Here is a 22,910-nt window from a genome sequence, read left to right on the forward strand (position 1 = left end):
CCAAAAGAAAAAAAGGGTATTCAAGTATAATTGATAGAGTAAGGAACAAAATTATATGTATTGTTCTGTTTTTATTTTGCAGAGTGATTCATTCCTTATTGAAGGCTTATTGAAAATTGGTTATAAAATAGAGAATGTAAGTGGCAAACAATGGAAATCAGCACACTCACTGTGGCTAAGGAGTCATCTCACTGGTCATTTCCCATGTATCACGTCCTCAGTCCCAGTATCTCACATGTAGTATTTGTAATACTGACTTTTGTATTTTACTTCAGTAATGTCATTTTGCAGGTTTGTCTCATTTTCATTGTTTCACTCATACTTAGAGTGTCATTTTGAGCCTCTTTTAGCAAGGAATTCTTTTTTGTCTTTTAGACTATTTCCTTAACATGTATTTCCCAGAATGAAATTATTAGGTTCCTGCTGTGAGTATTTGTTGTCACACAATTGCTAGATGATCTCTTGATTCAGTAAACCATTTTTAATGCTACTTATGACATAGATGTCCACATGTTTCCTTTACACCTGATACTAAGAATACAACTCAGCTATTTAATCTCTGGACTCTAGAAGAGTAAACAGTACTCCACAGGACTCCTGACCCTTTGTGAGAATCACTGTCTTGCGCTGAGTGACCATCTGCCCACTCACACCCTTCTCTTGATGTTTAATTTATCTCCTGATACTTGCTTGCCACAGGCCATGTAAATTATGTAATTCCTGTGGGGAATTTAACCTTGGGGTAGGGACACAACTTTCATTTACATAAGGTCTGAGAATTCTAATTTATCCTACTGCACTCTCTGCCAAGTTGTAAACCTCAGCTTCTAGGTTTTTATGCATTGCAGGAGCATCCTGAGCTCTGAGGATGGCCTGAGTTCACCTAAAAATGTAGCATGTGTGTATCATTTGTATGTGTGTTGGAGTGTAGCTTGTGTGTTGGAGTGTAGCTATTCTCCATTACATGATGGAATAACATACTTACAGCATTGTATAAGTTTTGCGTTAAGAAACTGAAAATACTGTATAAGGTGTATTTATAATGCTGTGTACAAGTTTAGAATTAATACCCAAATCTTACTCTTCATTTCTCTTTTTGAAACAGAAAATGTTGGCAATGGAAGAAGCTTTAAATTGGATAAAATACACAGGGGATGTAACAATTCTACCTAAACTGGGGTCAATTGACAGTAGTTGGCCTTTGCTAAGTGTTTTCTTTACTGAATGTAAGTATAACTGCTTTAAATTGTTGACTCTATTTTTAAAGGTTTAATTTGGGAAAATGGAATGTGCATTTAATGTGATTTCTGATTTATCACAGTAATTTTTAAAAACTTTTTCTGGTAGAAAGCCTGAATAAGAGAAACTTAACCTGTTGGTTAGTTTTAGTCTCCATCTCCTGACTTAGTGATTCTTGTGACATTCTACTTTAAAAGAATCCTGCCTAATGGATGTCATAGGTTATTATACATCGTGCTCAGATTGAGTCCACAGCCAAATTCATATATTCTTACTCATAAGAAACATAGAAACTAGGGGCTGGGGATTTAGCTCAGTGGCATAAGCGCCTGCCTTGCAAGCAGGCAGTCGTTAGTTCGATCCCTGGTACCGATAACGAAAAAGACAAAAAACAAAACAAAACAAAAAAAAAGAAACATAGAAACTAAGATTATGGTTTTCATTTTCATGATGAATCTGCTATTCTTTTATATATAAAGAAATTGCCTTACATTTTTTTTTTCTTTCTTACCTGTTTTTTTCCTTAAAGCATTTGAATGTTAGTAGTATTTTTATAGTACAGCTACAGGAATCTTGAAATAAGAAACATTTGGCTCTTTAGTAGATAATGACCAATTATTGGCCATCTCCACTGAGAAAAGGAAAAATTTTGCTAATAACTTAATACTAGAGAGGATTTGCACCTGAATACATACAGATCTTTGTTTCTCCCTCTTTCCTTTTTTTTTTTTTTTTTAGAGTGAGAAAATGTGTTGGGGAATAGGAATGGCTTCCGAGAAACAGGAGGGGTCCCAAATGGGTTGCCAACAAGCCCATCTCTCAAAGGAAGTTTGTAGAACAAAATCCTGAGGCAGGTACAACATAGGTCAAAGTTATGATCAACCAATGCAATTGCAAGTAATAGTGATTCAGTCTTAGCAAGATCACTTGGAGTTTGGCAGCTTCTAGGCAGGAATAAGTAACTTTTCCAGGAAATTAAAGTGTGTGTGATCAGAACATGAGCACTAGAATGAAAGGCAGATTGGGGGAAAGTGTTCCCACAGGACTGGAATAGCAGTTGTGATCAGTTGGCTTTTAGACACCACCTGCCACCAGTGGAGGGTATCAGCTGGCAGCCTGGGTGGATACACGTCCATGACTCTAATGACACTGACCTATAGGCCATGCTAAGTTACAGCCAAATATTAAAAATCCAAAAGAGGCAAAAGGAATAAAAAATTGTTGAGTTTAAACAAAACAGCTGTAAGTATTGTAAGCAGTCACAAATTGAACAGACAGACAGACACAGGAGACGATTGTTCCCAGACCAGAGTGCACTCAGGTGTATTTGGCCAAGTTAAATAATAGTAAGTCTTTCATGGTTTTTAGGCTTGTAGCCATAAGTAGACTAGTCAGAACTTTTTGTAAGTCAGTTAACAGATTGCTTATAGTGAGAATCAGAAGGAGTAAAAATGTTTCACACCTGTGAAAGCCAAGACCTTTTGAGACAGCCCCAGGCCGAGAGTGTAGCAGACGGAATGCCCAGCTGTGCAGGCTGCTCCTTGTTGCCTTCATAGCCATGGTTGTTTGGTAGTCACAGCTGATAGCCACCTGTGACTCTTCCCTCTGAAGGGACAGACTGTTAGGGGTACTTTTTTTTTTTTTTTTTTGTCTTTTTCATTTTTATCGGTAGCAGGGATCGAACTCACGACTGCCTGCTTGCAAGGCAGGCGCTTATGCCGCTGAGCTAAATCCCCAGCCCCTTTAGGGGTACTTTTAACTCTTCTGGGGGGTGTGCAGGCCAGGTTGGGGGCAGAAAGAGAGCAGGTCGCACTCTTTGGAGCTCAGCGTGAGTTCCTCACAGTAGGGAAGAGGCTTGCCCCTGCAGATGTTACCAGCGAAAGGTTTTAGCCATTTTGAGAAGAAGCAAGGGGAAGAAGGTCTGTCCGTTATGAGGTGTCCCCTAGACCCCACCCTAGAGTGCCAGTGGGGGCAGACTGGAGGCGCAAGGAAGTGGCAGAACTGGGTCAGCACCTGGGCCCCTTCCTTGCGATCCTGTGACCCTTGGACCGTGCTTAGCTGTAGGGCTTCCTTAGCTAGAGCCTCAGTTAGCCGTGTCTCTGAGAATAGTGGCGGGGCTGGGGAGATCTTCTAGAGAGAAGTCCTGACCCTAGAGGCTGTCCTCTGGGGACGGGGTCCTGCTATTCCTTAGTACCTGTTTCCATTTAAAACTATTAAATTCACAAGGTTCTCTAGGAATGTTGTGTTCTATCAGTGAACTTAACTGTGCTATACAAGTCAGTCAGTTTGCTCTGTGCTGTAAAAACCAGTCAGCATCGTTCTTGGGTGGGGGTACTGGGAATCTAACTCAGGACTTTGTGCTTGCCAGGAAGAGCACAGGGGAGAGAGAAGTAAGAGGAGTTAATCTCTACTTCTGCCTAAGGGCTAAAAGGCAGATACATTTGGCCTAAAACTTTTACATTTATTCCTTGAGAGCTTCAGGATTAAATCTAGACCAGTTTTTAATTGCTTTTATTATACTTATTGATACATTTTAGGTATGCATAATGATTACATCCACTATAGGTATTTGTACCTGTGTAACTTGATTCTTTTTGTTCCCATTTCCCTACCCTCCCTCCATCTCCATCCCCTCTGCTTCCTCTTTACTTACAAAAGTTTCATTTCCATTTATCCTTCTCACCAGATTTTCCCTTCCTTTCCTCTGCCCCACTCCCAAATTCCCCTTTTCATTTGAACACTGTCTTCATATTTCACAATATTGATTATACATTTTAGACCACTGTTTTTAATGTGGCCTGGAGATACGTCCACTAGGAGGTGCTCTAACACTACTTTTCTCTCATGCTGTGGTTTATAATAACAAACCTGAGAAACATGCAATATCAGACACAGCACCAATAGACATAAAGTGCTATCTCCAGAGCCTCATAGACAAGTTCAGGAATGAAGTTATTAATGACCTGAAGCAAGATATAAGTAGAATAGTTAGCGAAATGGTAGCTCCGCCCAAGAAAAAACAGATGGTGGAATGGAAGAACAGAAAAAAAGGGGAGAATTGTTTGATGGAGAAAATAGAGAAAACATAGAATACGTGAAGCAGGTTCAAAGAGATTACCAGGAAACTAAAAACTCTTATCAAAAACTGGCATAACAGCTTGAAAGAAACTAAGGATAGATTATCTGAACTGGAGGGCAGATTTGTAATATGGGAGCATGAACTGAAAAACTTCTTAAAAATAACCAAAAAAAACCCAGCAACAATACAAAGGCTAGAAGATGATTAAGATGATCTATAACTTAAGAATTCAGAACATAAAAGAAGAAGTAGCGGCACAAACAAATGGACTACAAAAGCTATTCACAGAAATAATCCAGGAGAATTTCCCTAATTTAGCAAAAGGTAAAGATACTCAGATATATGAGGCATACAGGACCCCAGCCACCTACAACCCAAACAGAGCTACACCCAGGCATATAATAATCAAAATTCCAGAAATCCAATATAAGAACAGAATATTAAAAGCCATCAGAGACAAGAAACAGACCACTTACAAGGGAACACCCATCAGAATTATAGCAGACTTCTCGGCACAAACCATCAAATCACAAAGAGCGTGGGGGGAAATAATTCAAGCTTTGAAAGATAACAACCTCCAGCCAAGATTGGTATATCCTGCCCAGCTGTCCCTAGAAATTGATGGAAAAACAAGGTGCTTCCAGGATAAAGAGGAACTAGGGGAATTTGCAACCACCAATTCAACTTTACAGAGAATACTGCAGGATATTCTAAAAAAGAAAAATACCAAGATTCCAGAAATAGTGGCAGAGAGGCCACAATAAACAGAGCAGAAAGCGAAATGAAGAAGACCAACTGACAACAAACGACAGATAAAGAGCTCAACAGAAATGAGGCAGAGCAGGTTGGATGTTATGAACAGCTATTTTGGAGAAAACAAGACATAATAGCTAGTGCTGATTTAGTATCATCTTGCTTTGAAGTCCCATCAAACTTGTATTCTTCTGCCTCCATCGATCTTAAAAGGTTGTATCTTATTGGATTTTATTATATATTACTATATATGATAATATAAGCAAAAACTTTTGTAGACAAGGAGATTATACAGAAACCATTGTTCATCTTCTGTTAATTGGTTCTAAATACCCTGTAGCAATGTCATTCTCTTTAATGGTTTTATAGTGTCTTGATATGTTTGGTACTACAGTATACAAAGTTATACTCAAAGATTTCGAGGAAAGAGATACTATGGCAACTATTTTGTATGTCAGGATATCTTGTGGTTAAACATTATTTTGCTTAAATGGTTATGTTTTGACCTGTGCTGTTCTGTTGTTATGCCCTCTCTTATCTCAATCCCCCCTTTTTTTAATTATTTTATTTTTATCTTTTTAATTAAGGGAAAAATAAATAAAAAATAGCAGGATATATTATAGTAACCTCCTTTGATTTTCTATTAACTTGATTTGAAATCCTGTATTGCCCTCACCATCTTGTTTTGATTTTCCCCTATTCTGCTTTGCTTGATAGTACCAAGTTCGAAAGTATAGGCAACAACTGTGAAGACAGTAAGATTCATTATGACGCCCATTCTGGTTGACTATTATCTTCTTTTAAAGTCCCTTAATATCTCCAATGCTTTGGTTTTATTCTTTACTGTTTTGTTCAAGTTTATTATAACTGGCAATTCTTTGTAAAATAGCAAGAGGCAGTATGGTGACCATTGTTGATCACCTTGTATTTTGTTTTTACAGTATCTATTATGTCCATCCTTTTGACTTGACTGACTCTGTTCTGATATGTCGCATTTGGTTTTACTGTCTTCAAAAAAAGTAATAAGAACTGTGGGAGTAATAAAACCCAAAATGTGTAATTGTCATTGTACAAAAGAAAAGAAAAGAAGGTGCTCTAAACTGCCTATATGTTTAAGTGTATAAGACAGATAACCATATTACCGAGTTTTTTTGGATTATTGAACAAAACTGTTTACACTTTCACTGTTTGAAAGTCCACTTTATATGCTTTAATTTTGTAACTTGAACAACTATTTCTAAGATGAGAATATGTAATCTATTAACTAGTGATTTCTTACTGTTTATTTTTTAAATTTTGTATTACTTGTACCCCTTTTCTGTTCTTTTCTTTTTCTCCTTAAAAAAAAAAAAAAGAATAGCTTGGCCACAACGCGAGCTCAAGTCCAACCTGAACTGCATAACAAGACCCTGTCTCAAAAAACCACACACACACACACACAAAAAAGTAGGAAAATTTACTGGGGAAGGGGAATGGGGAACGGGAGGGGTCCTGAATGTGTTGCCCCCCACAGATCTTTCTGAGAGGTTTGTTAGACATTGGGAAGTATCATACTGATGGAAGCTGTTCTCTGTTGTTTCAGAGGCCTTTAATTATAGAATGGTTTTGTGGTGACAATAGAAAAGCAGTATCTTGTAGGCTCACCTCTGGTTCTTTCCTGTGTCCTGTCTTTGTAATAGCCCTGTGCAGTGGTTGCTATCTGTTGTAGAAGTGAGCAGACTTAAGACTTTGAGAGGCTAAGGGATGTTTCTGCTTTCTAGTGTGTAGTACGTCCTAGATGACGGATGAGAACTCTCTGATCGCAAAACCCAGATCTTCGTCCTGTGGTCTTGCTCTTTCCTTTAATATGACTTTGTGTGTTGACAGTTCCTGTTCCTTTCTTGAATGTAAAATTCTGGGCATTCTTGTCACCTTGGTTTGGCTAAAGGCTTAACAAAATTTTATTGTAATAAAATTTTTGTCAGTATTTTAAAAAATCTTTTTTATGTAAAAATGCAAAAAATGAGGCTCAATTTTTGACATAAAGTTTGGGTACTTGTATAAAAATAGTATTTTACCCTGATTGACATGTTTTGAAATTTTTAGTCTTTATTTTTCTTCATTTTTAAATTTTTCTCCTTGAAATAAAATGGATTGACAGGGGGAGAAAAAAATAGTATTTCAAGTAAGTTCTCCCTAACATTTCATATGTAAAGTGACATACTGAATAAAGGCATTTATGGTGCTTTATTTGTTATAAATAGATTTTAGAAGATAGTTTTCTGAAACGTAGTAACAGGATTCTGCGGTAGGACTGTCATGTCACACCTGCCTGGCCCATGTAGTGCCATGACCCGTGTGGGGCATGGGGTCCTGAGTGGGGCGACAGGAGATTAAGAAAAAACTGTAGACACACAGTGATAGGAAAGCCGGGGTCAGGCTGGACCTGGCCTCTCTGATGCAGAGGCAGTGACACTGTCCCAGCCCTAGCGTCTTCACTTACACAAAGTGCAAAAAGGAAAGCGCCCGGGATCCAGAGCGCAGGGTCTTAGCACTTACTGAGAACACTGAGAGCAGAATACTGTACCGTAGGTGAGGAGGACGCCTGCCGCTGAGCAGCTGAGCTGGGGTCCGCTTGTGTGCACCGTCAGCCTCTTGACCTGCCACGTGCTCAGGAAGGGCTTAGCTCTGTCTCAAAGAATTTGCCAACCTCGGGCTCAGCTGCGGTTCAGCTGCTCCCCACCACATAGCAAGTTCAAGACCTGCCTGGACTACAAAGCAAGGTCCTCTGTCTCCAACTCCAAAAGCAAGGGAGGAGTGGAAGAAGAGAAGGAGGGGAGAGAAAAAGGGAGAGGAGAAGGAGGGGGAAGGAAGGGAAGGGAAGGGGAAAGAAAGAAAAGGAAGAAAAATAGTTTTCCAGGCTTCTGTTTTCTACATCTTTATCCTCTTTTGTGTCTGTGCATTGTAAGGACTTGTTAATGCTTGTGGAAGTGACTTGAGCAGGGCCAGGGATACAGCTCAGTGGCACAGCACCTGCCTGGCAAGCACAAGGTCCCGAGTTCAAGTCCCAGGACAAAAAAAAAAATAAGTGACTTGAATAGTTACGAGGCCTATTTGAATGGGATGTGATATGACAGAGCATTTGTCCTGCATTGCTACCATAATAAGTTAATAATAAAGTGAATTTTAATTGCTGAAAGTAAAAAATAGAGTTCACAGCAAACAGTAAATCTAATCTGTAACACTTTATCCGTTACTTATTTTTAAAATATATTTAATGTTAAAAAGATTGCAAGAAGCATAGGTATAATGATGAAATTAAGTTTGGGGGCTCGCTTGTTTGATTTAAGAATTAGGATATCATCAATATTATTTCTTTTTAACAAATATTCTCTCTTACTCTCTCCTAAAAATAGACAAGTATCACATAACTAAAGCTGTAACAGAAAACTGCAATTTACTTGAAGAATTTAAAACTCAAAGTTGTGCTGATTGTATAGAGGTGAGGATATTTACTTGTAAATATATTTTAAGATTTGCTTGTTAGAGATTTTAGAAATCAGAGGATTATTAACAGTTAGTTAATAAGATGGGTGCATGACAGCATGCCAGGAACTACTGTAAAGCTGAATAATATGTTCTAGGGAAAACTTTAGTAAATTTAGAGGTTTTTTAAAGAAGAAAAAGCCACATTTTCTAATTAAAAGTTCATTGAAAATTAAAATTCGATTTTTTTACAACCTCAGGCTTTTCATTAGTTGAGGAAATATGATTTACTCAGATAACTGTATTGAGATACAGTTCACATGCTATGCAGTTTACTCAGAGAAATGGTTATTTTAACTCAATTTTTTTTGAGGCAGGGTGTCACTATGCAGTTCAGGTTGATTTTAATCTCACTTTGTAGCCCAATATGGCTTCAAAATCCAGTGATCCTCCTGCATAAGCTTCCCAAGTGCTGGGACTACAGGTGTGTGCTATCACGCCTGGGTGTTAACTCGATTTTTAAAAAGATTTAGGAAAACATTTGATACTCTGGAATTCCCTTACTAAAGCCATTGTTATCGATCCTTTTTATTTTAAATAAGTAATTCCTTTTTTTTCTTTTTGGAGGCAGGGTCTCACTATGAAGTCCAACTGGCCTTAAACTCATTTTATAGCCCACACTGGCCTTGAACTCACATCCATCCTCCTGCGTCAGCCTCCTGAGTGCTGGGATTAGAGGCCGGGTATTGTACCACCACACCTGGCATTAATTCATTTTTAAAGATTGAGGTTTGAAGTAAAAGTTTCGATTATATCCGTGGCATCTTTCATACGTCTTCTTGCAGACCTGCTATGTCACTGCAGCTGATGAGCATTGCCTGTGTGGTACTGACTATGTGTTTAAGCACTACAGCTCTTTGAATATCACATTTGCTAGCCTAAGGTTAAAATTCCACCTTGCAGCTAGGTGTGGCGGTGCACACCTGTAATCCTAGCACTCTAGAAGGCTGAAGCAAGGGGGTCACAAATTCAAACCCAGCCTGGATAGTTTGGATCCTGTCTCAGAAAAGGCTAGGGATATAGCGCAATGGGAAAGCCTTAAGTTTAATCCATAGTGTGTGTGGGAGTCTGTTTTGTGTCTCAGTTTCAGTTTGTTAAAGTGTACCCTACCTCCTGTAGAGGTAGGGTATACTTAAGAATATGCCTGCCTAGGCCAGGTGTGGTGGTACACAATTGTAATCCCAGCACTCAGGAGACTGAGGCAGGAGGATCACTGAGTTTGAGGCCAGACTGGACTACAAAGTGAGTTCAAGACCATTCTGAACTACACAGTGAAACCCTGTCTCAAAAAACAAAAGAAACAAAAAGAATGTGCCTGCCTAATATTGCACACCTAAGGAAAAAAATTTCAGTAATGTGCTGGTTTTGCTTACTTTTTAATATTATCAAAGTTAGTATTGAGTTATTAGAGGAAAAATATTAAATATACTGTCAGCCCTCAGTATCTGAGGGGCATTGGTTCTAGGATCCCTCTGGTACCATAAATCCACAAGGGTTCCTGTCCTATATGAAAATTTACATAGTAGATGCTGAGAAATCCATGTACATTCCCTGTACCATTGGTTCTCTATATTAATTATTGCCCATTGCAACAAAAATGCCATGTGAGTAGCTGTGGTACCCTTTAGGAGGCAATGGCAAGGGAAAAGAATATGTGTTTAGCACAGACCCTTGTTCTCCAAATAGTTTTGATCTGTGCTTGCTTGAACCTGCAGATGTAAAGTCCCCGTGGATACAGCGAGCTGACCGTATATACCAAAATATTAGGTGCTGCATTCTTGTGTTCTACATAAATAATCCCCTAGGCCAGTGGTGGTGAACCAAGAGCATTGCTTCTCTTTTAATGCAAAAGATGTTAATGTAGGAGTTATTTTTTACAAAACTCAGTATTCAGGTTTAATTGCAGTGTTGGCACTTTGTGATCCATAAGTGGGTTTTGGGTTGCAGTTTGGACAGTCACCTTTAGAAGGTTCACTACCCCTGTCTTCAATTATTTTCTGAAATCAAGGATAGAAATCAAGCCATTTTTCCTAAGTCTGGAGTTCTTGATTGTCTTTGGAGCTGACTGGTGTGTTATCTCTCACCCTGGTTTCTCAGCAAGGAGAACTCATGAAAATGAAAGGAAATGAAGAATTTTCCAAAGAAAGATTCGATATAGCTATTATCTATTACACCAGAGCCATTGAATATAGGTAAGTGTCAGACAGAAAATGGAATCCTTTTAAGATGGCAGATGGCATTGGTCAAAAGAAATAAGAGCAAGATGAGGAATTACAGAATGCCTTCCAGCTTGCTGTGCAGAATGGTTTTCTCATCTTCAGGCAGTGGTACTCTTGGAGGTAGCCTGAGTCTGTGAAACCAGGTTAGCAGTATAATTTAAGCAGGACAGGCAGAATCGTGTTTCCGTTTCACGGAACCTGCTCCGTTTCCTTCGCAGTTTTCCAGCACAAGCATCTACTCTGGCTGTCTCATTTCGTCATCAGCTAATCCCTTCCAAAGAATTAAAGGATCAAAAGGATTATTTCTTAATACTTAAAATGCCACCAGTTCAGGAGTTTTTGCTTTCTTGGTAGGAAATTTAAAAGGAAAATGGTTGAAGTTAAGGAAATTCAAGGAAATGCCTCTACTCCAGTTTACAGCTTAGCTGTTGATGTTCTGCAGCCGGCCTGGTGTGCTTGCTCTGGCCCTGGGGATGCTCTGGGTGGCGCCATGCAGCTAAGCAGCCTCTGGCGGATGCAGTGCAGGCTCTGCTCCCCTCCCTCGCTTGGCTCCTCAGGGAATGAGGAAGCCCAGGTAGCATGCAGCGAGAGTGCTGCTCTGGCCTGCTAGGAAGAGGTGGAGAAAAGAGAATTAGTGTGGATCACTCACAGCTGGACAGAGCTAAAAGGAACAAAATTTGAAATACAGCTGTTCACATTGCTGTTAGAATTTGCAGGCTTTTGAGTCCCTTGTTGAGGTGGCTCAGTCCTGCCTTACCCTTGTAATCCTCTCCTCTGCAGTTAGGGCACACTTTGCAATTGGCTCACCTTCAGTATGTCTCGCTGGATCCTCAGTAGCCCTGGGAGCTGGACAGAGCCGTAACTACGGGATAGTCTGGGTTCGTATGGGTGGGGCTACTGACAAATTGAGGCACTGAGACAGCCAGTTAAGACTGCACATCATATGTATTCTTTATGTTCTGCCACGCAGATGGAAGCTTTAAAGTTTTTTTAATTCTCTATGTTTTTAGTTCTCTCCTTGTTTCATATATACTGTGCTTTACTGACTAAACCTTTCTTCTCTTTAAGACCTGACAACCACTTCCTTTATGGTAACCGAGCTCTTTGCTTTCTTCGTACTGGACAGTTAAGGTAAGTTGGCTGACATACCCCCGTCACTGAGTTACTGTGCTAAATACGCTTTCTGGGGAGCCACTCTGTTTACAGATATGTAAGGAAATCCACGAATGGTTCTTTGGTTAAACAAGCACTGGAGGCCTTACAGACGATAGCTGTGACCCAGCAGCTGAGTGAGTGTGACCATATCATGCGTTACCTTTAATATTCATGTGTGTCTCACGAAGCCTTAATGAGGTGGTCGCGTTATTCTCTACATTTTACCTGGGAACCAGTTCATTTTAGTAACAGCGATGCCAAGTGTTTCTATCATTTGTATCATTTATACATTCTTGTGCTCTATTTATCTGTATAGTTGTGGAAGAATCGTTTGTGTTGCATTTTTCTGGATATGAAAAATTAAGTATGGGGAAAGGGGTGTAGTTCAGTCGTAGAGCACTTGCCTGGCATGAGCAAGGCCCTAAACACAATCCCCAGACCCCACCCTATACCCCACACCCATTTAAGAAAATTAAGAAATTAAGAAAATATCCTTCATGAGCGAAATGGTGTTACTGTGAATGTAGAATTTAATCAGTTCTTGGTTCCAGATGTTGAATAAATAATTTCAGCTGAATTCTTATTTGCTAGTTTAGAAAGATTAAGAAAGATGATAGCATGATTTTATTGCCTTTGTTTTAAAACTTTACAACACAGATTATGAGTGTTATATTTAACTGTATCCCACCTGGGTTCCAGAAAGCAGCCACACAGTAGAAGAGTATTAATACAGCAGGCCACAAACAAAGTTAGACCTGGTGTCCTTAGAAGCAGGCTGCATGGTCATACTCGGAAGATTCCTAATTCTCACTGTGCTCCGAGAAGCAGAAGACCTTGAGGATGCTGAAAGTGTTTGTCATGAAAGAAATGTTTTGTGTAGCTTACTGTAATGTTAACAGAGGAGGGAAGAATCCCAACAACATTGCCATCCATCAGAAAGCATCTTTGAAAATGCAGTTTTGGGTTTCACAAATAAGTCTTGTGAAGTCACAAAAACTGAGTCCCTCTTCTCAGTTGTTTTTCAGTCAAAGCACTGGGGAAGGTAGCGTATTTCAGGTATGTAGCTTTAAAAAATAACATGTTTTAAAATTATGAACAGGACACATAATCATGATAGAAAATTTGAAGCCTATTAGAAAATTTGAAGCATATCAGAGCTTAAAAAGCAGAAAATAGGTCAGGGGATATATCTCAGTGGCACTGGGGATGTATCTCAGTGCCTGGCAAGTGTGTCCTGAGTTCAATTCCTCGTACCAAAAAAAAAAAAAAAAAAAAAAAAAAAGAGGAAATGAAAATCACCAGTAATCCAACCGTTTGTATTAATGTTAAGCAGCTTTTAGCTGGCTTTGGCCATGGGTAGCGTGAGGCTGTGTAGAGTGGAGGAGTGGGTGGGCTTTACAGCTGAGTCTGAAGAAAATGAGCCACAGGGTCTTCATGCCTCAGGCTGGGTCCCGAATCCCAGATCATCTGTGCTGTTGGGAGGTGCAGCTGTGTGACCGTGGGATGAACAGGTCTGCCGCCTTGCTAGCCTCTTGGGCAAATTGAGGCTCCTCTCTGGATCTGGAACCCTGCCAGCCAGAAGGTCACCCTTTCTCCAGCTTTGAGAGCAAAGAGGCAATCCAGGGTGATTCTGCTCTTTCTTAAGTGCCAAATGCCAGTATGTAAGGAGGAACTACCTAAAGCTTGAGGCTGCAGGAGGAGGATGAAAGCAGAGGCCAGGTAGCCTGGCGAGGTCAAGGCAAGGACCCAGGGAGATGAGCGTCCCGCTGGCCGCGTGTGTGGCCAACACCGTGTGTTCTGCCCAGAGCGGGTCAGTAGCATCGGGAACCCTTCGTTCTTTACCAGAGACCAGCATACATTGGACACCTGTTTAATACGCAAAGCTTGCCTCATTGATATTGCTGGTGTTTCCTGCCTGCTCACACATTTATACAGTTGGCTGAGTAAGATAAGGGTTGTTTTCAGCATCCTGTAAACATAGCATGGATAGGGGCCCGGGATTTAACTCAGGGGTGTAAGTGCCTGCTTGGCAAGCGCAGGTCGTGAGCTCGATCCATGGTACCAAAAAAAGAAAAAAAATTGTCACGCATTATAGTATGGATGAATCCTAAGTCGTAGATGATACAACTTCAGAACATATTGCCAGAAGTTGAGCTATGTCACCAGTACAAGAGGGCCCATGCCCTGAATGGGACTTTTAGCTGAGATTCAGTTGACAAGCTTTGACACTTATGCATCAGAGGGATGCTGGGTCTGTGGGAATCTGGCTGGCTCCTAGGGGAAGAGTATCTTCTGTCCCCCAATTTGGGCAAGACTGTACTCCTCTGCTGTTCCACAAGATCAGGCTTCCTGTGCGCTGTTGTCAAAGCCAGGATTGAGCTGCAAGAGAGCAGAAGTGGGATATTTTTAAATAATACTGAAAAAGAGGAATACAGGATTCAAGTCACAAGTGTCAGAACGTCTGAAATAATCCCTGAAATGTTGGAAAATATAAGTTAAAATGGTACACCAGCATTCAGTTTTAAAAATAGCTTTGGAGGGCCAGGGATACGGCTCAGCTGGCAAGGGTGAGGTTGTGGAGTTTGATCCCTGGTAGCAAAAGGAAAAAAAAAAGCTTTGGCAGTTTTATCGTTTCTCCAAAATGATAAAGATTTACTGTCATAGAACACGGCTGGTTCTGTTTGATACTTCACAAGTATTTGGTCCTAAAGCTCTTACATTCGTGTAAGGTAGGTGATGCTGCCTCTTTACAGGTGAGAGGGGTGAGGCTTAGGGAGGAGGAGCGGCATGTCCAGGGACACAGGGTGGACGTCACGGAGCCAGGACTCAAGCCCAGACAGCATGGATGCAGAATCACTGCTACTGATCCCAGCGAAGGTGATGATTGGATAAAAGGAGAATGTGAAAGTTGAAATAGTAAACTAAATGATCCATGTATAATCAGTAAGCCTTTATGAGGACGTGATTATCCTTGCGTGACATACAGATTAAAAACTACAAGTTTCTCTTTCATATCCATCAGATTGGCAAAAACTTAAAAACCTCATAATACCAAGCGTTTGAGAGGATGTGGAACAAAGGAATCTTTCCTACTCAGCTGGACGGAGTCTGAGTTGGCACCGTCACTTGGGAGAGCAGTCTGAGGAGGTGAAGATGTGCATACTCTGCAGCCCACGGCTAGGTTCATTTCTTCCAGAGCCTGCAGGGCACCCAGGAAGATGCGGATGACCCTTCCTATCGCACTGTTTGTGAGAGGGAGGAAACAGGAACCAGCTAGCTGCCCACCAGTAGGAGACTGGATGATAAATACGTTATGGTATATTCATGTAATGGAATTCTAAATGACAAAATGAATGCAGTGCTGAGTGAAAAAGCAAGTTGCAGAATGATTTGTATCCCGAGGCGCCATTTATGTATCATTTGAAAACATGCAATGCAATATGCATATCCATTATTAATCTCGAGTATGTAAAGTGTTTCTGAAATGCATGGGCTTCTTAACACCAGGTTTGTGGCTGTCTCTGGAGAGAGGAGGCCGGAGAAGCCTTCTGAAATGTGAGGGGTGATGCACAGTGGATATCAACTGTAGCAGACTTCTGTGAAAAGGGCCGAAGTACATATGGCAAAATGTTAATTTCACGCTACACGGTTGGTACCTAGTACACAGGAGTTTGTTGTATTTATGGTATTTTCTACTCCATTGGGTACACTTGAAATATTTGATAAAAAGTAAGACAGTGTAATTGAAAATGCACACAAGAGGTGGGAACTCCAAATCAGTAATTGATCTCTAAATATCAGGGTTTTATGGTAAGTACAAAATGAACTTGAGATGAAAGAAAGAAAAGTGCATTAAGACCAATTGGCAGAGGCCATGGGCAGTTGGTAAGCAAACGCTTCATTTCAAAATGGTCAGGGTGGCTGTGGTGGTGGCTTGAATTCTGAATGCCCAGTTTGTAAATCAGTGACCACCTTGAGTGGACATGTGAGGCCAAGAGCCGTTGGAACCCCTCTGGGTCTGGTTGCTGTGCTTGGGAAGCCCAGAGCCCAGATGGGGTTGAGGGAGAGAGGATGGGTGGTGGGGACCAGCACTGCTGCTCCCCGGGGCTGCAGTTGTCCCCTCAGGATTGGGAGTGTCTTCAGGGACTCCAAGCACACCTGGCTCAGATGAGATTTCCTTTTACCCAAAGCACACTTTTCTATACCATTTGACGGCTGCAGGGCATGGTTAGGGTGGTAGCTGTAACTGAAGTAACCAGCAGCTTTCAGAGGAGACTCCTGGAGAGGGAGCCAGGCACGTAGCAAACCCATCGTGCAGCTGTGGACCATTCCTGTGGGACTCAACTGTGGAGGATTCCAATTCCTCTGGGCATGAAGTGAGCAGCACAGTGGGAAATGGAAGCTTTGACAGGACAAGCTTAGCCTCACATGCTTTTAAATGTACTTTGGAAAGTCGTGGAACTTTGAAGTTGATTTTTACTTGACTTTTTGGTATTTTATTTATCCATAATACAGTATTTCCTCCCATCCAATACCAGTTGTGCTTCATAGCAGACAGAAGGACTTGAAATGAATCCATTGGGTTGTTTTCCAAATGTTTTTTGAGACCAGAGGTGGAAAGGAACTTAACCATGTTTTTATGAGAATTTCAGAAACTCTTTTGGTCTGTGTGTGTTGGTTTGGTGAATTATTTCTCTGCTCTCTTACTTCCATGGTCTCTATATTTAGAAATCACAAATTTATGAAGAAAAGATTTTTAGTTTTCTTGGGGATGCACCCTCTTCTTAAAAAGCAGGGGAAAAAATGCCTATGGTAGAAAATCCTGAGTAGACGGGGGTACACTGTAGACTGCTGCCCAGCTCAGACCACTTCCTGCCAGCTGGCTTCAGACCTTCATGAATCTTCATGATGTCTTGTGCCTATAAAAACTTACTATGTTAAGCCAGAAAAAAATCACTATCTTCGTAAGTCAGAATGTAGGCAGTGTCATTGGTTCCATTAGTGTTCGTGCTTTCTATGTGAGACAGTTCTGTGTGTGCTTATGTCAGTCATACTAACTTAGAGTTGAGTCTTGGAGCTTGGTATAGAGATCTGTCTTGGTCTTTTTCGTGGCTACACAGTATGTATTTTACTGAATCTATCAGTTTGTTTCAGTGCATGGTTTACATATACAAAATCTGCCCAAAAAACAGATACATGGTTCAGGAAAAGAAAATATTTTAATATTAAATCTATTGAGACATAGTGAGATTACTACAAGTCATTCTTGCTGCAATTGCAAGAGGTGCTCAGAGTGGTGGCTGTTAGCTTCTCGACATTTATTAGTACTGTGAACTACTGCTTGTGTGACGTTGGGCATTGAGATTGCTGCACCTGTATTTTCAGTTTTTTCTGTAAGGGTCTGCAGTGTAGTGGGTTTTCTGTCCCATATGACATCCTCTAGGATCCCCCATGCGAGGGGAACATATCCTGTTGAAAAAACATCATACTACTTTTCTCTAAGGGTGTATACACTTTTTTGGCCAATTTTACACATAGTTTGTGTTAGTAAATAGATTATATATGATTGCAGATTTATTAGGGTTTAGATAAACAGTTTTAAAAAGTTAGGTGCAGCCCTCTGATGATAAATTTCTCACATATGTTCTATATTTAGGTACACATATATCCATAAGATAAGTCCTAATAAAATTATTTTTCTTAATTGAGTAAAAGGACATATAAAATTTTAAGACCAGACACCAGTTTTTTAATTTAAAAGGTATATGCTTATTCGGTTTATGCTTATTAGTCACTGTATTTTTCAGTGACCAGAATCCTGCTTTTTTAGTTTAGTGGTAAGATTAAGAAACTTGGGATATTTTTATTGTTGTCATTGTTGATCTGGTCAGACCCTAAAAGTAAGGATTTATAGTAGTAAGTAAGGAGAAAACTAACCCTCAAACGGCTTTCAGAATTCTTAGAGTTTGCATACTGTGGTCTCAGAACATCAATAAATAGCATCTGCTTCCCTGTCTGAGGCCAGAATCATTATAGAGATGGGTGCAGAAGGCAGGCCACTGGTGATCACTTGTATAGGCATTGCAGCCAGATGCCTTATGCCCAGTGGCTAAGAGGCTGGGCAGGCAGCTAGGGCAACTGGGCCAGTGAACGTTAAGCCTGGAAGAAGAGGGATTGGTGTTCTGTTGGTGTTAGAGATCCCAGCGTGAGCACAGCAGGCAAAGCTAGCTATGCCTTGTGCCCCTGCCCACCACACACGTTAGATAAGTAGCTGTCCTCTTTGGAAAAGTTAGTGATGGGAGGGACAGGTGTGCTCCCAAGTAATTACCAGAACTACACAGAAACCAGAAGGAGGATAGATACTCTTTCCTACCATGTTTAGGCCAGGTGATGTAGGTGCTCCGGAAGGACACCTAGGGTTAGGATGCTTTAGGCTCGTCAGCTGGTTTAAACGGCGATGAAAACTTAGATGCAAAAGTTCTAGAAGAAGGTGGCTCTGTAATTACACATCAAGTGGCTCATCATTGTCATTCGAGACCCAAGCTTTTCTAGCCCCGAGTGTGGCTTGCTCAGCAGGTGTCACTCAGGGTGGCCCCTGTGGCTCACTCATCAAACTAGGCATTCCAGCTTTTCCTTGAAATCTTTAAAAAGGGTCCTGCACACATCCAGGAAAGTAAGGGAAGCCTAAGGTGTATTGGTTGGATCTTCAGAAATCAGACAACTGAGCCCAGCACTCACTCATAGCCCCAGGACCTGAGCAGTGCCCTTGGTTCCCCCTTCCAGCCCTACATACTTCCTCCACCGGGACAACTGCTGTGCCAGCTCCCCTAGGTCAGTTTTGCCTGTTTTTGTGCAACGTAAGTGAAATCATATGCTACGTGCTCTGCTGTGTTTGGCTTTCAGTGTTAGTTTTTAGATTCATGTTGTTGCATGAATATACCACACGTTATCCTTGCTCTTTTTTGATCGCTGTTTTGGCGGGATTTGGCTTTTTCAGATAGATGTAAATGTATGTGTCCGTTTCTGTGGCATTTAATCAAGGAGTGGAGTTGTTGGGGGCAGGGTGTGCTTGTTATGGTCAACATTAGTGCATAGTTTTCCCTGTGTTTATGGCTTTGTATGATCTTACTAGTAGCATGTAAGCTTCAGCTCTACCTCATCAGCCCTTGGTACTTTGTAGCTTTCGTTTCAGACTTCCTGATAGATGTGTAGTAGTATAGCCCTGTGATTTAAATTTGTTTTTCTGTAATTTGATTAAAGATATTTAAATGGCATTTTTCATATGCTTATCCACTTACTTGAATATTCTCTTGTGCTGTGCCTTTTGGTCTTTGGCCTTTCTTTTCCCTCCTGAGTTGAATGTCTATTTATTTGTAATTTTGTTCTTTGATTTGAGTTCTGGATGTGAGTTATTGATCAGACGTGTAGGTGCATACACGTCTCACACTCAGTGGCTTGCTTTTTCATTCTTACTTTCTTTTCACCAAGAAGATGCTAATTTCTTTCTTTCTTTCTTTCTTTCTTTTTTTTTTTTTGGTCTTTTTGAGACAGGGTCTCACTATGCAGTTCAGACTGGCCTTAAGCTCACTTTGTAGCCCATGCTGGTCTCGAACACACAAAGATCCTCTTGCCTCAGCCTTCTGAGTGCTGGGATTACAGGCAAGAGCCACCATACTCGGCTGCTAATTTCAATATAATACAATATTACCAATTTTTTCCTTCATGGTAAGCACCTTTTGTATTCTGTTCTTAACTGGTGCTTATTCTAAGGCCACCAACATTTCCTATATTTCTTCTAGAAGGTTGACTGTTTAACTTTGATCTGCAGGTTTCTGGAATTAGTTTCTGTATTTAGTGAGGTAGGGTTCCAGATTCTTAGGAATGTTCCTGTGGCCAGCATCATTGTTTAAGAGAGTGTATTTTTTTGGTTTCTCTATTCTTTTCCTTTGGTCAAGTTGTCTGTGAAGCTTTTTCATAGGTGCTGATATCTGGTAGTGTAAGTTACCTAGTTTTGCTCTTCCTCACTATCTCATTCTAAGAGTGATGAATTTATATTTGTGTGGCTGTGACATGAAGAACGAGTGAATTTGAACTGTGTAGACAGGAAGATAAAAAACAGTGGGTAAGGCAGTGCATGAAGCAGGAATGTTGACCGAGTAAGATGGTATATGTGGAGTGACAGGAGAGCGCTGACCGCCTGAATTAGAGGTCAAAGAGTTGGATCAGTTTGGAATGGTGCTTGGCTGTAGCAGAAACATGGCAGCGACGGAGTGAGTCGGGGTGTAGGAGGTCATCGGCGAGGAAAACCAGGAGACTGAGAAAACTGGGTGGGGATCTTTAAAAGTATACTTCCTAACATGGTGTCTCATTTAGTGCCTACTTCCAGACAATCGGATCAGAATTAATTTCCTCATTTTACAAGTGACAGTGGGCCCAGAGAAGCAAATGACTTCCAGAGGACCCCAGGAGAATTGTGATGGAGTTGGTTTTGCACAGGCCACATCCTGTGTTTTGTTCAGTGGGGCTTAGCAGATGTGTGAGAAATCCATCAGGTGTTTCTGGAGGTCAGCCGCCACATTAAAAGGTACTGTTAGTGCAGAAAAATGCAGAAGGACTAAAGTCACACCCGTATAAGATGCCCATTAGGTACATGCCGGTAGATACCTCCGCAGTACCGAGAGTACTTATCTCTGTGATTGCGACTTGGAGTTACTTTTTCCCTTTCCCTTTTCTGTGTTTTCCGAGCTTCCTATAATAGACGTACATTATAGAGATCTTTCAGAATTAAATTGCTTTTTGACCCAATGATGTACTTGGGAAATTCAGAATATACAAATAGCAATGTAACATACAGTATTTCTGCAGTGAATAAAGGTGTTTAAATATTTTACTTCTTGGTTTTTTTTTTTTAGAAATGCACTTGGTGATGGAAAAAGAGCCACAATTCTGAAGTGCTCCTGGCCCAAGGTATGTTTCTGCCATACAGTATTTTACACTGAGCAAATTAACACTGTACAACTTTGTGAAAATCATTTTATAGGATGTGTATTTGTATATTAAGATGCTGGGTGAAATTGTGCAGAGTGTAAGAACTGGAAGGGGAAATCTTTGAGGTCTGCTGTAGGTACAAGGACTCAGCCCCAGCTGGGCATGGGGGCCGGCTCGCAAGCCCATGTGTGCAGGGAGCCTGCGGAAGGTGTGCGAAGCTGCAGGGCCCCTGAGCATCTGCACAGACAGTGGAATGGTCCTGCATGGGAGAAATGAACTTAAAATCTTACAGTGTCTGCGTAACCTTGAGGTAGCAAAAGATTACTTTCTTTTCTTTTTTACTTCTTGTGATTGAGTGTAGGGCCACTGGCCTGCAAGCTTAGGCTCTACCACTAGGTTATGACTCCAGACCCAAGGTTTTTTCACATGAGATTCAGTACACAAATCTACAGTGTGGAAAAAAAAAATCTACCTTGATGTAATTGATAATCATAGCTAAAACTTCTGTGTGTCAGAAGACATGAATGGAGCAAGAGACTTAAGGAAACCATTGGTAATTGATAGGGTTTAGATCCAGGATACACAGAGAACCTCTCAAATAAATAAGAAGCCCAGTGTAAAATAAATTAAGGCACTGAATCAGCATTTCACAGAAGAATAATCTGAATGTCTGTAGAAATAAGAAACTGTTCTAATTCCTAGTAATTAAAGTGAAAGGAGATCAATACAAAGACAGAAAAATGACGTTAGAGGAGAACAGGGGCCTCCAGATACCCCCGTGCTTGAGTCAGTAAGCAGTGTGATGCTGTCGGGCTCTTCAGGTTAGCAGGAATCGGGAGCCGGGTCCTGAGCGTGGGTCCTGAGTGTGTGGGGACAGGGACCTCAGTAAACTGCTAGGGTGTGGAGCATTCACGATCAACTCACACGAGTACACCCTGGAGAAGCACACGAGTCAGTCTGTGTGCATCCTACAGTATTGACTCCCTTCCCCACACACGTGCCTGGAACAGTGCTCGCGTACACACATGATGCAGTGTGCAGGGTCGGCCACGGTAGCATTCACTCAGTTAAGTACGTATGTGCTCAGATGCCTGAATGGCTGCAGACACAGCGCCGATAGCGTTTTCATGTTGTGACCTTTCTTTTTTCCATCCTCACTCTTGTGCTCTCCCTGGTTCAGCACTGCTCCCCGGCGTCCTCCCTGCTCCAGGCCCGCTGCACTTTGTGGTTGCTCTTCCTCTCCCTCCAGTGTGTTCCTGGAGCCCCCTTACTCACTTCCCTCCTGTGCTTTCCTTTGTTCCCCCTTGCTTTGAGGTGGTGGTGGTGGTGGTGTGGTGTGTGACAGTTCAAAGCCATTCCAGGCCGCGGCCTGGCTCGTAGCAGGCACTCAGGAATGATACTCATTGACTTTGTGAATGAATAATCAGATACTAGGTGGCAGTTGAAATTAGCTGACTGGCTTGTTGACATTTACTGATCTTTAAAACAGTATTAAATGAAAAAAAGAATCAGTAAAAACATACAGTAGCTTATAATAGTGTTTCTTCTGGGCTAGGGAAGGAGATTGTCCCCATCCCGTGTGGTTTTCTTTCTTTTACTTAAAAGAGCTTCTGAAGAAAATGTGACACACTTAAAAGTGTAATTCTGTACATAAATCCCTGTACTTTACTAGATCATAAAAATACCCTCATTTTTTAAAAAAGTGGAGCTAAATAAGACACCAAAAGACATGTGCTTGGTGCTTTTTAACACCAAGATCAGCAGCAGACTTACAGCAGTTTAGGGCTTTAGCAAATTTTGTCTCATTTATTACATCTCTGTTGATAGACTTCATCGAATTAATTATAGAATTTAGTTTTATTTTCAATATGTTTAAAAGATAAAATTTTCCTTTTATCAGTACCATATGATTAAGAAGAGAAAGTACAAAAGAGCACAGACTTAAAGGGAAA

The 22,910-nt window shown here is 41.0% G+C and overlaps 1 protein-coding gene across 6 annotated transcripts in view; it reads left to right on the forward strand.

Annotated features, from left to right (window-relative positions):
* The window catches only part of Ttc3 (tetratricopeptide repeat domain 3), a 130,455-nt gene that overhangs the window by 45,018 nt on the left and 62,527 nt on the right, over window positions 1–22,910 (forward strand). For 5 of the 6 annotated variants that reach the window (XM_063224500.1, XM_063224496.1, XM_063224497.1 and 2 more), the window contains exons 6-11: window positions 83–136; window positions 1,106–1,226; window positions 8,467–8,552; window positions 10,694–10,788; window positions 11,884–11,946; window positions 20,883–20,937. In XM_063224500.1, the coding sequence (XP_063080570.1) occupies window positions 83–136; window positions 1,106–1,226; window positions 8,467–8,552; window positions 10,694–10,788; window positions 11,884–11,946; window positions 20,883–20,937 (474 nt within the window). The remainder of the gene's footprint in view (window positions 1–82; window positions 137–1,105; window positions 1,227–8,466; window positions 8,553–10,693; window positions 10,789–11,883; window positions 11,947–20,882; window positions 20,938–22,910) is intronic. The other variant, XM_063224501.1, reaches the window with a different exon arrangement.

This window comes from Cavia porcellus, unplaced genomic scaffold (assembly GCF_034190915.1).
Source record: "Cavia porcellus strain 051 isolate PalLab524CR breed Dunkin Hartley unplaced genomic scaffold, mCavPor4.1 scaffold_15, whole genome shotgun sequence".
Classification (NCBI taxonomy): domain Eukaryota; kingdom Metazoa; phylum Chordata; class Mammalia; order Rodentia; family Caviidae; genus Cavia; species Cavia porcellus.